The sequence below is a fragment of the Urocampus carinirostris genome, unplaced genomic scaffold (assembly GCF_059441175.1).
Source record: "Urocampus carinirostris isolate Australia breed hairy pipefish unplaced genomic scaffold, RoL_Ucar_1.0 HiC_scaffold_38, whole genome shotgun sequence".
Taxonomy (NCBI): Eukaryota; Metazoa; Chordata; class Actinopteri; order Syngnathiformes; family Syngnathidae; genus Urocampus; species Urocampus carinirostris.
Window position 1 is genome coordinate 68,319 of NW_028283145.1, and position 16,478 is coordinate 84,796.

At 48.0% G+C, this 16,478-nt stretch overlaps 1 protein-coding gene across 3 annotated transcripts in view; it reads right to left on the reverse strand.

Annotated features, from left to right (window-relative positions):
* The window catches only part of LOC148345626 (uncharacterized), a 69,907-nt gene extending 54,064 nt beyond the window's left edge, over positions 1-15,843 (reverse strand). For all 3 annotated transcript variants that reach the window (XM_088325874.1, XM_088325873.1, XM_088325875.1), the window contains exon 1: positions 15,730-15,843. In XM_088325874.1, coding sequence (XP_088182000.1) covers positions 15,730-15,778 — 49 coding nt within the window. In that variant the 5' untranslated portion in view covers positions 15,779-15,843. The remainder of the gene's footprint in view (positions 1-15,729) is intronic.
* Positions 15,844-16,478: the final 635 nt, after the last annotated feature.

The following is a 16,478-nucleotide window of genomic DNA, read 5'->3' on the forward strand; positions in this document are numbered from 1 at the left end:
CCAGCCGTTTGAAATGAACGGCTGCCGATTTAATAGTGCCTCCGGTGGTGTTTTTGTTGCAATGCAGCTACCATTGGAAATATATCGAGCCTTTGGAAATGAAGGGCGGCCGATTTAATAAGTGCCCTCCGGTGGCGTTTTTGTGGCAATGCAGCTACCATTGGAAATACATTGAGCCGTTGGAAATGAACGGCTGCCGATTTAATGAGTGCCCCCCGGTGGCCTTGTTGCGGCATTGCAGCTATCATTGGAAACACATTGAGCCGTTGGAAATCAATGACAGCCAATTAAATAAATGCCCTCCGTTGCGTTTTTGCGGCAATGCAGCTACCATTGGAAATACATCCAGCCGCTGGAAATGAACAACCGACAATTTAATGAGTGCCCTCAGGTGGCGTTTTTGCGGCAATGCAGCTACCATTGGAAGTACATCCCGCCGTTCGAAATGAACAACCGCCGATTTAATGAGTGCCCTCCGGTGGCATTTTGCGGCAATGAAGCTACCAACTGATATACCTCCAGCCGTTCGAAATGAACGGCAGCCAATTGAATGAGTGCCCCCCGGTGAAGTTTTTGTGGCAATGCAGCTACCATTGGAAATACATTGAACTGTTGGAAATGAACGCCCACTGATTTAATGAGTGCTCTCCGGTGGCATTTTTGCAGCAATGCAGCTACCATTGGAAATACATCCAGCCGTTTGAAACCGAACAGCCGCCTATTTAATGAGTGCCCTCCGATGGCGTTTTTGAGGCAATGCAGCTACCATTGAAAATACATTGAGCCGTAGGAAATGAACGTCTGCCGACTTATGAGCTCCCTCAGGTGGCGTTTTTGCGGCAATGTAGCTACCATCTGAAATACATCCAGCCATTCGAAATGAACGTCTGCCGATTTAATGAGTTCCCTCAGTTGGCGTTTTTGGGGCAATGCAGCAACCATTGGAAATACATTGAGCCGTTGGAAATGAACGGCTGCCGATTTAATGACTGCCCTCCATTGGCGTTTTTGCGGCAATGCAGCTACCATTGGAAATACATCCTGCCGTTGGAAATGAACAACCGCCGATTTAATGAGTGCCCTTAGGTGGCGTTTTTGCGGCAATGCAGCTACGTTTGGAAACAATTGAGCCGTTCGAAAAGAACGGCGACCGATTTAATGAGTGCCCTCAGGTGGCGTCTTTGCGGCAATGCAGCTACCGTTGGAAATACATTGAGTCGTTGGAAATGACCGGCCGCCGATTTAATGAGTTCCCTCCGGTGGCGTTTTTGCGGCAATGCAGATACCATTGGAAATACATTGAATTGTTGGAAATGAACGCCTGCCTATTTAATGAGTGCCCTCGGTGGTGTCTTTGCGGCAATGCAGCTACCATGGAAATACATCCAGCCATTCGAAATGAACGGCCACCAATTTAATGAGTGCCCTCAATTTGCGTTTTTGCGGCAATGCAGCTACCATTGGAAATACATTGAGCCGTTGGAAATTAACGGCCACCGATTTAATGAGTGCCCTCCGGTGGCGTTTTTGCGGCAATGCAGCTACCATTGGAAGTACATCCCGCCGCTTGAAATGAACGCCTGCCGATTTAATGAGTGCCCTCCCGTGGCGTTTTTGCGGCAATGCAGCTATACCAGCTCAGTAGCCTAGATGGTAAGTCGCCCGCTTTGAGACTGGGAGGTCGGTGGTTCGCGCCCCGGCCGAGTCATTCCTAAGACTTAAAAAGTGGTCGGCGGCGCCCTCTGTTGGCTGCGGCTGCATCGGCTCGCTACAACGGGTCAGGTGCAATCGACATTTCGTTCTGTGTACATTGTTACACAGAATGACAATACAAGGAAATTATTATTATTATTATTATTGTTGGAAGTACATCCCGCCGTTCGAAATAAACAACCGCCGATTTAATGAGTGCCCTCCGGTGGCATTATGCGGCAATGCAGCTACCAACTGAAATACCTCCAGCCGTTCGGAATGAACGGCCGCCAATTTAATGAGTGCCCTCCGGTTGCGTTTTTGCGGCAATTCAGCTACCATTGGAAATACATCCAGCCGTCGGAAATGAACAACCGTCGATTTAATGAGTACCCTCAGGTGGCGTTTTTGCGGCAATGCAGCTACCATTGGAAATACATCCAGCCATTGGAAATGAACAACCGCCAATTTAATGAGTGCCATCAGGTGGCGTTTTTGCGGCAATGCAGCTACCATTGGAAATACATTGAGCCGTTGGAAATGAACGGCCGCCGATTTAATGAGTGCCCCCCAGTGGCCTTGTTGCGGCAATGCAGCTATCATTGGAAACACATTGAGCCGTTGGAAATCAATGACAGCCAATTTAATAAATGCCCTCCGTTGCGTTTTTGCTGCAATGCAGCTACCATTGGAAATACATCCAGCCTTTCGAAATGAACGGCCGCCAATTTAATGAGTGCCCTCCGGTTGCGTTTTTGCGGCAATTCAGCTACCATTGGAAATACATCCAGCCGTCGGAAATGAACAACCGTCGATTTAATGAGTACCCTCAGGTGGCGTTTTTGCGGCAATGCAGCTACCATTGGAAATACATCCAGCCGTTGGAAATGAACAACCGCCAATTTAATGAGTGCCCTCAGGTTGCGTTTTTGCGGCAATGCAGCTACCATTGGAAGTACATCCCGCCGTTCGAAATGAACAACCGCCGATTTAAGAGTGCCCTCCGGTGGCATTTTGCGGCAATGCAGCTAACAACTGATATACCTCCAGCCGTTCGAAATGAACGGCAGCCAATTGAATGAGTGCCCCCCGGTGAAGTTTTTGTGGCAATGCAGCTACCATTGGAAATACATTGAACCGTTGGAAATGAACGCCCACTGATTTAATGAGTGCTCTCCGGTGGCATTTTTGCAGCAATGCAGCTACCATTGGAAATACATCCAGCCGTTTGAAACCGAACAGCCGCCTATTTAATGAGTGCCCTCCGATGGCGTTTTTGCGGCGATGCAGCTACCATTGAAAATACATTGAGCCGTAGGAAATGAACGTCTGCCGACTTATTAGCTCCCTCAGGTGGCGTTTTTGCGGCAATGTAGCTACCATCTGAAATACATCCAGCCATTCAAAATGACCGGCCGCCGATTTAATGAGTTCCCTCCGGTGGCGTTTTTGCGGCAATGCAGATACCATTGGAAATACATTGAATTGTTGGAAATGAACGCCTGCCTATTTAATGAGTGCCCCTGGTGGCGTTTTTGCGGCAATTCAGCCACCATTGGAAATACATCCAGCCATTCAAAATAAACGGCCGCCGATTTAATGAGTGCCCCCCGGTGGCGTTGTTGCGGCAATGCAGCTACCATTGGAAAAACATCCAGCCATTCGAAATGAACGGCCGCCAATTTAATGAGTGCCCTCAGTTTGCGTTTTTGCGGCAATGCAGCTACCATTGGAAATACATTGAGCAGTTGGAAATTAACGGCCACCGATTTAATGAGTGCCCTCCGGTGAAGTTTTTGCGGCAATGCAGCTACCATTGGAAGTACATCCCGCCGCTTGAAATGAACGCCCGCCGATTTAATGAGTGCCCTCCGGTGGCGTTTTTGCGGCAATGCAGCTACCATTGGAAGTACATCCCGCCGTTCGAAATGAACAACCGCCGATTTAATGAATGCCCTCCGGTGGCATTAAGCGGCAATGCAGCTACCAACTGAAATACCTCCAGCCGTTCGAAATGAACGGCAGCCAATTGAATGAGAGCCCCCTGGTGGCATTTTTGTGGCAATGCAGCTACCATTGGAAATACATTGAGCCGTTGGAAATGAACGCCCACCGATTTAATGAGTGCTCTCTGGTGGCGTTTTTGCGCTAATGCAGCTACCATTTGAAATACATTCAGCCGTTCGAAATGAACGGCTGCCGATTTAATGATTAATCTCCGGTGGTGTTTTTGCGGCAATGCAGCTACCATTGGAAATACATCCAGCCGCTCGAAATGAATAGCCGCTGACCTAAAGAGTGCCCTCCGGTGGCGTTGTTGGGGCAATGCTGCTACCATTGGAAATATATCTAACCTTTGGAAATGAAAGGCGGCCGATTTAATCAGTGCCCTCCGGTGGCATTTTTGCGGCAATGCAGCTACCATTGGAAATACATTGAGCCGTTGGAAATGAACGGCCGCCAATTTAATAGATGCCCTCGGTGGCGTTTTTGCGGCAATGCAGCTAACATCGGAAATACATTCAGCTTTTGGAAATGAATGCCCACCGATTTAATGAGAACCCTCCGGTGGCGTTTTTGAGGCAATGCAGCTACCATTGGAAACACATCCAGCCATTGAAAATGAACTGCCGCCGATTTAATGAGAGCCCCCGGTGGCGTTTTTGCGGCAATGCAGCTACCATTGGAAATACATCCAGCCGTTTGAAATGAACGGCTGCCGATTTAATAGTGCCTCCGGTGGTGTTTTTGTTGCAATGCAGCTACCATTGGATATATATCGAGCCTTTGGAAATGAAAGGCGGCCGATTTAATAAGTGCCCTCCGGTGGCGTTTTTGTGGCAATGCAGCTACCATTGGAAATAAATTGAGCCGTTGGAAATGAACGGCCGCCGATTTAATGAGTGCCCCCCGGTGGCCTTGTTGCGGCAATGCAGCTATCATTGGAAACACATTGAGCCGTTGGAAATCAATGACAGCCAATTAAATAAATGCCCTCCGTTGCGTTTTTGCTGCAATGCAGCTACCATTGGAAATACATCCAGCCTTTCGAAATGAACGGCCGCCAATTTAATGAGTGCCCTCCGGTTGCGTTTTTGCGGCAATTCAGCTACCATTGGAAATACATCCAGCCGTCGGAAATGAACAACCGTCGATTTAATGAGTACCCTCAGGTGGCGTTTTTGCGGCAATGCAGCTACCATTGGAAATACATCCAGCCGTTGGAAATGAACAACCGCCAATTTAATGAGTGCCCTCAGGTGGCGTTTTTGCGGCAATGCAGCTACCATTGGAAGTACATCCCGCCGTTCGAAATGAACAACCGCCGATTTAAGAGTGCCCTCCGGTGGCATTTTGCGGCAATGCAGCTAACAACTGATATACCTCCAGCCGTTTGAAATGAACGGCAGCCAATTGAATGAGTGCCCCCCGGTGAAGTTTTTGTGGCAATGCAGCTACCATTGGAAATACATTGAACCGTTGGAAATGAACGCCCACTGATTTAATGAGTGCTCTCCGGTGGCATTTTTGCAGCAATGCAGCTACCATTGGAAATACATCCAGCCGTTTGAAACCGAACAGCCGCCTATTTAATGAGTGCCCTCCGATGGCGTTTTTGCGGCGATGCAGCTACCATTGAAAATACATTGAGCCGTAGGAAATGAACGTCTGCCGACTTATTAGCTCCCTCAGGTGGCGTTTTTGCGGCAATGTAGCTACCATCTGAAATACATCCAGCCATTCAAAATGACCGGCCGCCGATTTAATGAGTTCCCTCCGGTGGCGTTTTTGCGGCAATGCAGATACCATTGGAAATACATTGAATTGTTGGAAATGAACGCCTGCCTATTTAATGAGTGCCCCTGGTGGCGTTTTTGCGGCAATTCAGCCACCATTGGAAATACATCCAGCCATTCAAAATAAACGGCCGCCGATTTAATGAGTGCCCCCCGGTGGCGTTGTTGCGGCAATGCAGCTACCATTGGAAATACATCCAGCCATTCGAAATGAACGGCCGCCAATTTAATGAGTGCCCTCAGTTTGCGTTTTTGCGGCAATGCAGCTACCATTGGAAATACATTGAGCCGTTGGAAATTAACGGCCACCGATTTAATGAGTGCCCTCCGGTGAAGTTTTTGCGGCAATGCAGCTACCATTGGAAGTACATCCCGCCGCTTGAAATGAACGCCCGCCGATTTAATGAGTGCCCTCCGGTGGCGTTTTTGCGGCAATGCAGCTACCATTGGAAGTACATCCCGCCGTTCGAAATGAACAACCGCCGATTTAATGAATGCCCTCCGGTGGCATTAAGCGGCAATGCAGCTACCAACTGAAATACCTCCAGCCGTTCGAAATGAACGGCAGCCAATTGAATGAGAGCCCCCTGGTGGCATTTTTGTGGCAATGCAGCTACCATTGGAAATACATTGAGCCGTTGGAAATGAACGCCCACCGATTTAATGAGTATTCTCTGGTGGCGTTTTTGCGCTAATGCAGCTACCATTTGAAATACATTCAGCCGTTCGAAATGAACGGCTGCCGATTTAATGATTAATCTCCGGTGGTGTTTTTGTGGCAATGCAGCTACCATTGGAAATACATTGAGCCGTTGGAAATGAACGGCCGCCGATTTAATGAGTGCCCCCCGGTGGCCTTGTTGCGGCAATGCAGCTATCATTGGAAACACATTGAGCCGTTGGAAATCAATGACAGCCAATTAAATAAATGCCCTCCGTTGCGTTTTTGCGGCAATGCAGCTACCATTGGAAATACATCCAGCCGCTGGAAATGAACAACCGACAATTTAATGAGTGCCCTCAGGTGGCGTTTTTGCGGCAATGCAGCTACCATTGGAAGTACATCCCACCGTTCGAAATGAACAACCGCCGATTTAATGAGTGCCCTCCGGTGGCATTTTGCGGCAATGAAGCTACCAACTGATATACCTCCAGCCATTCGAAATGAACGGCAGCCAATTGAATGAGTGCCCCCCGGTGAAGTTTTTGTGGCAATGCAGCTACCATTGGAAATACATTGAACTGTTGGAAATGAACGCCCACTGATTTAATGAGTGCTCTCCGGTGGCATTTTTGCAGCAATGCAGCTACCATTGGAAATACATCCAGCTGTTTGAAACCGAACAGCCGCCTATTTAATGAGTGCCCTCCGATGGCGTTTTTGAGGCAATGCAGCTACCATTGAAAATACATTGAGCCGTAGGAAATGAACGTCTGCCGATTTAATGACTGCCCTCCATTGGCGTTTTTGCGGCAATGCAGCTACCATTGGAAATACATCCTGCCGTTGGAAATGAACAACCGCCGATTTAATGAGTGCCCTTAGGTGGCGTTTTTGCGGCAATGCAGCTACGTTTGGAAACACATTGAGCCGTTCGAAAAGAACGGCGACCGATTTAATGAGTGCCCTCAGGTGGCGTCTTTGCGGCAATGCAGCTACCGTTGGAAATACATTGAGTCGTTGGAAATGACCGGCCGCCGATTTAATGAGTTCCCTCCGGTGGCGTTTTTGCGGCAATGCAGATACCATTGGAAATACATTGAATTGTTGGAAATGAACGCCTGCCTATTAAATGAGTGCCCTCGGTGGTGTCTTTGCGGCAATGCAGCTACCATGGAAATACATCCAGCCATTCGAAATGAACGGCCACCAATTTAATGAGTGCCCTCAATTTGCGTTTTTGCGGCAATGCAGCTACCATTGGAAATACATTGAGCCGTTGGAAATTAACGGCCACCGATTTAATGAGTGCCCTCCGGTGGCGTTTTTGCGGCAATGCAGCTACCATTGGAAGTACATCCCGCCGCTTGAAATGAACGCCCGCCGATTTAATGAGTGCCCTCCGGTGGCGTTTTTGCGGCAATGCAGCTACCATTGGAAGTACATCCCGCCGTTCGAAATGAACAACCGCCGATTTAATGAATGCCCTCCGGTGGCATTAAGCGGCAATGCAGCTACCAACTGAAATACCTCCAGCCGTTCGAAATGAACGGCAGCCAATTGAATGAGAGCCCCCTGGTGGCATTTTTGTGGCAATGCAGCTACCATTGGAAATACATTGAGCCGTTGGAAATGAACGCCCACCGATTTAATGAGTGCTCTCTGGTGGCGTTTTTGCGCTAATGCAGCTACCATTTGAAATACATTCAGCCGTTCGAAATGAACGGCTGCCAGTTTAATGATTAATCTCCGGTGGTGTTTTTGCGGCAATGCAGCTACCATTGGAAATACATCCAGCCGCTCGAAATGAATAGCCGCTGACCTAAAGAGTGCCCTCCGGTGGCGTTGTTGGGGCAATGCTGCTACCATTGGAAATATATCTAACCTTTGGAAATGAAAGGCGGCCGATTTAATCAGTGCCCTCCGGTGGCATTTTTGCGGCAATGCAGCTACCATTGGAAATACATTGAGCCGTTGGAAATGAACGGCCGCCAATTTAATAGATGCCCTCGGTGGCGTTTTTGCGGCAATGCAGCTAACATCGGAAATACATTCAGCTTTTGGAAATGAATGCCCACCGATTTAATGAGAACCCTCCGGTGGCGTTTTTGAGGCAATGCAGCTACCATTGGAAACACATCCAGCCATTGAAAATGAACTGCCGCCGATTTAATGAGAGCCCCCGGTGGCGTTTTTGCGGCAATGCAGCTACCATTGGAAATACATCCAGCCGTTTGAAATGAACGGCTGCCGATTTAATAGTGCCTCCGGTGGTGTTTTTGTTGCAATGCAGCTACCAATGGATATATATCGAGCCTTTGGAAATGAAAGGCGGCCGATTTAATAAGTGCCCTCCGGTGGCGTTTTTGTGGCAATGCAGCTACCATTGGAAATACATTGAGCCGTTGGAAATGAACGGCCGCCGATTTAATGAGTGCCCCCCGGTGGCCTTGTTGCGGCAATGCAGCTATCATTGGAAACACATTGAGCCGTTGGAAATCAATGACAGCCAATTAAATAAATGCCCTCCGGTGGCATTTTGCGGCAATGCAGCTACCAACTGATATACCTCCAGCCGTTCGAAATGAACGGCAGCCAATTGAATGAGTGCCCCCCGGTGAAGTTTTTGTGGCAATGCAGCTACCATTGGAAATACATTGAACCGTTGGAAATGAACGCCCACTGATTTAATGAGTGCTCTCGGTGGCATTTTTGCAGCAATGCAGCTACCATTGGAAATACATCTAGCCGTTTGAAACCGAACAGCCGCCTATTTAATGAATGCCCTCCGATGGCGTTTTTGAGGCAATGCAGCTACCATTGAAAATACATTGACCCGTAGGAAATGAACGTCTGCCGACTTATGAGCTCCCTCAGGTGGCGTTTTTGCGGCAATGTAGCTACCATCTGAAATACATCCAGCCATTCGAAATGAACGTCTGCCGATTTAATGAGTTCCCTCAGTTGGCGTTTTTGGGGCAATGCAGCTACCATTGGAAATACATTGAGCCGTTGGAAATGAACGGCTGCCGATTTAATGACTGCCCTCCATTAGCGTTTTTGCGGCAATGCAGCTACCATTGGAAATACATCCAGCCGTTTGAAATGAACGGCTGCCGATTTAATAGTGCCTCCGGTGGTGTTTTTGTTGCAATGCAGCTACCATTGGAAATATATCGAGCCTTTGGAAATGAAGGGCGGCCGATTTAATAAGTGCCCTCCGGTGGCGTTTTTGTGGCAATGCAGCTACCATTGGAAATACATTGAGCCGTTGGAAATGAACGGCCGCCGATTTAATGAGTGCCCCCCGGTGGCCTTGTTGCGGCATTGCAGCTATCATTGGAAACACATTGAGCCGTTGGAAATCAATGACAGCCAATTAAATAAATGCCCTCCGTTGCGTTTTTGCGGCAATGCAGCTACCATTGGAAATACATCCAGCCGCTGGAAATGAACAACCGACAATTTAATGAGTGCCCTCAGGTGGCGTTTTTGCGGCAATGCAGCTACCATTGGAAGTACATCCCGCCGTTCGAAATGAACAACCGCCGATTTAATGAGTGCCCTCCGGTGGCATTTTGCGGCAATGAAGCTACCAACTGATATACCTCCAGCCGTTCGAAATGAACGGCAGCCAATTGAATGAGTGCCCCCCGGTGAAGTTTTTGTGGCAATGCAGCTACCATTGGAAATACATTGAACTGTTGGAAATGAACGCCCACTGATTTAATGAGTGCTCTCCGGTGGCATTTTTGCAGCAATGCAGCTACCATTGGAAATACATCCAGCCGTTTGAAACCGAACAGCCGCCTATTTAATGAGTGCCCTCCGATGGCGTTTTTGAGGCAATGCAGCTACCATTGAAAATACATTGAGCCGTAGGAAATGAACGTCTGCCGACTTATGAGCTCCCTCAGGTGGCGTTTTTGCGGCAATGTAGCTACCATCTGAAATACATCCAGCCATTCGAAATGAACGTCTGCCGATTTAATGAGTTCCCTCAGTTGGCGTTTTTGGGGCAATGCAGCAACCATTGGAAATACATTGAGCCGTTGGAAATGAACGGCTGCCGATTTAATGACTGCCCTCCATTGGCGTTTTTGCGGCAATGCAGCTACCATTGGAAATACATCCTGCCGTTGGAAATGAACAACCGCCGATTTAATGAGTGCCCTTAGGTGGCGTTTTTGCGGCAATGCAGCTACGTTTGGAAACAATTGAGCCGTTCGAAAAGAACGGCGACCGATTTAATGAGTGCCCTCAGGTGGCGTCTTTGCGGCAATGCAGCTACCGTTGGAAATACATTGAGTCGTTGGAAATGACCGGCCGCCGATTTAATGAGTTCCCTCCGGTGGCGTTTTTGCGGCAATGCAGATACCATTGGAAATACATTGAATTGTTGGAAATGAACGCCTGCCTATTTAATGAGTGCCCTCGGTGGTGTCTTTGCGGCAATGCAGCTACCATGGAAATACATCCAGCCATTCGAAATGAACGGCCACCAATTTAATGAGTGCCCTCAATTTGCGTTTTTGCGGCAATGCAGCTACCATTGGAAATACATTGAGCCGTTGGAAATTAACGGCCACCGATTTAATGAGTGCCCTCCGGTGGCGTTTTTGCGGCAATGCAGCTACCATTGGAAGTACATCCCGCCGCTTGAAATGAACGCCTGCCGATTTAATGAGTGCCCTCCCGTGGCGTTTTTGCGGCAATGCAGCTATACCAGCTCAGTAGCCTAGATGGTAAGTCGCCCGCTTTGAGACTGGGAGGTCGGTGGTTCGCGCCCCGGCCGAGTCATTCCTAAGACTTAAAAAGTGGTCGGCGGCGCCCTCTGTTGGCTGCGGCTGCATCGGCTCGCTACAACGGGTCAGGTGCAATCGACATTTCGTTCTGTGTACATTGTTACACAGAATGACAATACAAGGAAATTATTATTATTATTATTATTGTTGGAAGTACATCCCGCCGTTCGAAATAAACAACCGCCGATTTAATGAGTGCCCTCCGGTGGCATTATGCGGCAATGCAGCTACCAACTGAAATACCTCCAGCCGTTCGGAATGAACGGCCGCCAATTTAATGAGTGCCCTCCGGTTGCGTTTTTGCGGCAATTCAGCTACCATTGGAAATACATCCAGCCGTCGGAAATGAACAACGGTCGATTTAATGAGTACCCTCAGGTGGCGTTTTTGCGGCAATGCAGCTACCATTGGAAATACATCCAGCCATTGGAAATGAACAACCGCCAATTTAATGAGTGCCATCAGGTGGCGTTTTTGCGGCAATGCAGCTACCATTGGAAATACATTGAGCCGTTGGAAATGAACGCCCACCGATTTAATGAGTGCTCTCTGGTGGCGTTTTTGCGCTAATGCAGCTACCATTTGAAATACATTCAGCCGTTCGAAATGAACGGCTGCCGATTTAATGATTAATCTCCGGTGGTGTTTTTGCGGCAATTCAGCTACCATTGGAAATACATCCAGCCGCTCGAAATGAATAGCCGCTGACCTAAAGAGTGCCCTCCGGTGGCGTTGTTGGGGCAATGCTGCTACCATTGGAAATATATCTAACCTTTGGAAATGAAAGGCGGCCGATTTAATCAGTGCCCTCCGGTGGCATTTTTGCGGCAATGCAGCTACCATTGGAAATACATTGAGCCGTTGGAAATGAACGGCCGCCAATTTAATAGATGCCCTCGGTGGCGTTTTTGCGGCAATGCAGCTAACATCGGAAATACATTCAGCTTTTGGAAATGAATGCCCACCGATTTAATGAGAACCCTCCGGTGGCGTTTTTGAGGCAATGCAGCTACCATTGGAAACACATCCAGCCATTGAAAATGAACTGCCGCCGATTTAATGAGAGCCCCCGGTGGCGTTTTTGCGGCAATGCAGCTACCATTGGAAATACATCCAGCCGTTTGAAATGAACGGCTGCCGATTTAATAGTGCCTCCGGTGGTGTTTTTGTTGCAATGCAGCTACCATTGGATATATATCGAGCCTTTGGAAATGAAAGGCGGCCGATTTAATAAGTGCCCTCCGGTGGCGTTTTTGTGGCAATGCAGCTACCATTGGAAATAAATTGAGCCGTTGGAAATGAACGGCCGCCGATTTAATGAGTGCCCCCCGGTGGCCTTGTTGCGGCAATGCAGCTATCATTGGAAACACATTGAGCCGTTGGAAATCAATGACAGCCAATTAAATAAATGCCCTCCGTTGCGTTTTTGCTGCAATGCAGCTACCATTGGAAATACATCCAGCCTTTCGAAATGAACGGCCGCCAATTTAATGAGTGCCCTCCGGTTGCGTTTTTGCGGCAATTCAGCTACCATTGGAAATACATCCAGCCGTCGGAAATGATCAACCGTCGATTTAATGAGTACCCTCAGGTGGCGTTTTTGCGGCAATGCAGCTACCATTGGAAATACATCCAGCCGTTGGAAATGAACAACCGCCGATTTAATGAGTGCCCTCCGGTGGCGTTTTGTGGCAATACAGCGACCATTGGAAATACATCCAGCCGTTCGGAATGAACGGCAGCCAATTGAATGAGTGCCCCCTGGTGGCATTTTTGTGGCAATGCAGTTACCATTGGAAATTCATTGAGCCGTTGGAAATGAACGCCCACCGATTTAATGAGTGCTCTCTGGTGGTGTTTTTGCGGCAATGCAGCTACCATTGGAAATACATTGAGCCGTTGGAAATGAACGGACGCCAATTTAATGAATGCCCTCAGTGGCGTTTTTGCGGCAATGCAGTTAACATTGGAAATACATTCAGTATTTGGAAATGAATGCCCACCGATTTAATGATAACCCTCCGGTGGCGTTTTTGCGGCAATGCAGCTACCATTGGAAACACATTGAGCCGTTGGAAATGAACAACCGTCGATTTAATGAGTGCCCTCAGGTGGCGTTTTTGCGTCAATTCAGCCACCATTGGAAATACATCCAGCCATTCAAAATGAACTGCCGCCGATTTAATTAGTGCCCCCGGTGGTGTTTTTGCGGCAATGCAGCTACCATTGGAAATACATCCAGCCGTTGGAAATGAACAACTGCCAATTTAATGAGTGCCCTCAGGTGGCGTTTTTGCGGCAATGCAGCTACCATTGGAAGTACATCCCGCCGTTCGAAATGAACAACCGCCGATTTAATGAGTGCCCTCCGGTGGCGTTTTGTGGCAATACAGCGACCATTGGAAATACATCCAGCCGTTGGAAATAAACAGCCGTCGATTTTATGAGTGCCCTCTGTTGGCATTTTTGAAGCAATGCAGATACCATTGGAAATACATCCAGCCGTTCGAAATGAACGGCCGTCAATTTAATCAGTTTCCTCCGGTGGCATTTTTGCGGCAATGCAGCTACCATTGGAAATACATCCATCCGTTGGAAATGAACGGCAGCCGATTTAATGAGTGCCCTCCGGTGGCATTTTTGCAGCAATGCAGCTACCATTGGAAATACATCCAGCCATTCGAAATGAACGGCCGCCGATTTAATGAGTGCCCTTCGGGGGCGTTTTTGCGATAATGCAGCTACCATTGGAAATGCATGCAGCGATTCGAAATGAACGCCCGCCTATTTAATGTGTTCCCTCCGGTGGAGTTTTTGCGGCAATGCTGTGCAACCATTGGAAATACATCCAGCCGTTGGAAATGAACAGCTGCCGTTTTAATGAGTTCCCTCCGGTGGCGTTTTTGTTGCAATGCAGCTACAATTGGAAATACATCAAGCAGTTGGAAACTAACAGCAACCGATTGAATGAGACCCCCCGGTGGCGTTTTTGCAGCAATGCAGCTACCTTTGGAACTACATTGAGCTGTTGGAAATGAACACCCACCAATTTAATGAGTGCCCTCCGGTGACGTTTTTGAGGCAATGCAGCTACCATTGGAAATACATCCAGGCTTTCGAAATGAGCGGCCGCCTATTTAATGAGTGCCCTCCGGTGGCGTTTTTTGGCAATACAGCTACCATTGGAAATACATCCAGCGATTCGAAATGAACGGCCGCCTCTATAATGAGGTACCTCCGGTGGCATTTTTGGGGCAATGCAGCTACCATTGGAAATACATCCAATCTTTCGAAATGAACGCCCGCCCATGTAATGTATGCCCTCCGGTGGCGTCTTTGCGGCAATGCAACTACCATTGGAAATAGATCCAGCCGTTCGAAATGAACGGCCGCCGATTTAATGAGTGCCCTCCGGTAACGTTTTTGCGGCAATGCAGCTGCCATTGGAAATAGATCCAGCCATTCGAAATGAATGGCAGCTGACTTAAAGAGTGCCCTCCGGTGGTGTTGTTGGGGAAATGCAGGTAGCATTGAAAATACATTGAGCCGTTGGAAATGAACGGCCGCTATTTAATGAGCTCCCTCCGGTTGCGTTTTCGCGGCAATGCAGCTAACATTGGAAATACATCCAGCCATTCGAAATGAACGGCCACCAATTTAATGAGTACCCTCCGGTGGTGTTTTTGCGGCAATGCAGCTACAATTGGAAATTCAACCAGCCGTTGGAAATTAACGGCCTCCGATTTAATGACTGCCCTCCGGTGGCGTTTTTGCGGCAATGCAGCTACCATTGGAAATACATCCAGCCGTTGGAAATAAATGCCCGCCAATTTAATGAGTGCCCTCAGGTGGCGTTTTTGCGGCAATGCAGCTACCATTGGAAGTACATCCCGCCGTTCGAAATGAACAACCGCCGATTTAATGAGTGCCCTCCGGTGGCGTTTTTGCGGCAATGCAGCTACCATTGGAATTACATCCAGCCGCTGGAAATGAACAACCGCTGATTTAATGAGTGCCCTCAGGTGGCGTTTTTGCTACAATGCAGCTACCATTGAAAGTACATCCCGCCGTTCGAAATGAACAACCGCGGATTTAATGAGTGCCCTTCGGTGGCGTTTTGCGGCAATGCAGCTACCATTCGAAATACATCGAGCCTCTGGAAATCAACGGCGCCCAATTTGATGAGTGCCTTCTGGTGGCGTTTTTGCGGCATGCCAGCTACCATTGGAAATACATCCAGCCGTTTGAAATGAATGGCCACCGATTTAATGAGATCCCTCCGGTGGCGTTTATGCTGCTATGCAGCTACCATTGGAAATAGATCCAGCCGTTGGAAATGAATGGCTGCCGATTTAATGAGTGCCCTCCGGTGGCGTTTTTGCTGCAATGCAAGCGTTCTCTGATCCTCGATCAATGAATTGATCCCTAATCATATCATCAGCAAACGTGCCAAGTCACAGTTTGTAATTAATTCCCTCAATGCAGCAATGAACTGACCAGTCGTCTCGCCCGGTCTCTGAGCACGCTGACGGAACTTGCTACTCTCAGCCACGACATTCATCTTCGGTACAAAGAAAGTTTTCTGGCGCATCACAGGCGGATTTGTAAGAAGTGCCAGTGTCGGGAAGGGAAAGAAAAATTCTCTGACCTTCTGTGCCTGAACAGTGCAGCAGTAGTGCACGTTTTCGTTTGTCCGGTATGTTGTTTGCAGTCAATGCTAGCAGCTAATTTTCGAACATCTAAATCCACGTGATGTACAACATTGTACGCTCACCTGGGGTTTCAAGCAAAGCAAGTGGTTGTGAGATTCTGATCCAAGTCATCTTCGTCGCCGATATGTTGTTTATGTAGTAGGATTGTAGTAATAGATTCAGGACAGGCACGGACGGTACATCCATAGAGTGTCTACTTAACTTCTTCCTCGGTAGTTCTCAAGCACAAGTACAAGGCTGCACATTAGTATACAGCGACACCGCAGGAAAGGAAGTGTATTACACGACACCACACTTGGGGTCATTCCGAGGTTTAATTCAGGAGTTAGCATGGGGGGGGGAGAAATTGGGCAGGCATTTTACCTGCCAAAATCTGACTCCCCTGCTAAAATAGATCCTGTTTGAGATACAGACTTGTGACTTGAAGAGTAACCTTCTGTGGCATAAATAAGTAAGCACAGTGAATTTGGGGTCATTTGGAGTTTTTAGTCAGGAGTTAGCATTGGTGGTAGGATTTGGGCAGGCAAAAAAATCTGACTCCCCTGCTAAAATAGACTCTGTTGGAGATACAAACTTGTAACTTCTAGAGCAGGGGTCGGGAACCTTTTTGACTCAAAGAGCCATAAAAGCAAAAAATATTAATTTTATTTTGGGAAAGAGCCACACCATATATTATAAGACAAATTTACTAAATTGCTAAACTGGCGCCCCAGACAAAAGCTTAGTCTTCAGCACATTTATTTTTGATGATTTGATAAAAATTATGAAAAGAGAATAATGCCAGAGCCCCTGTCCCAAATTCAACAAACAG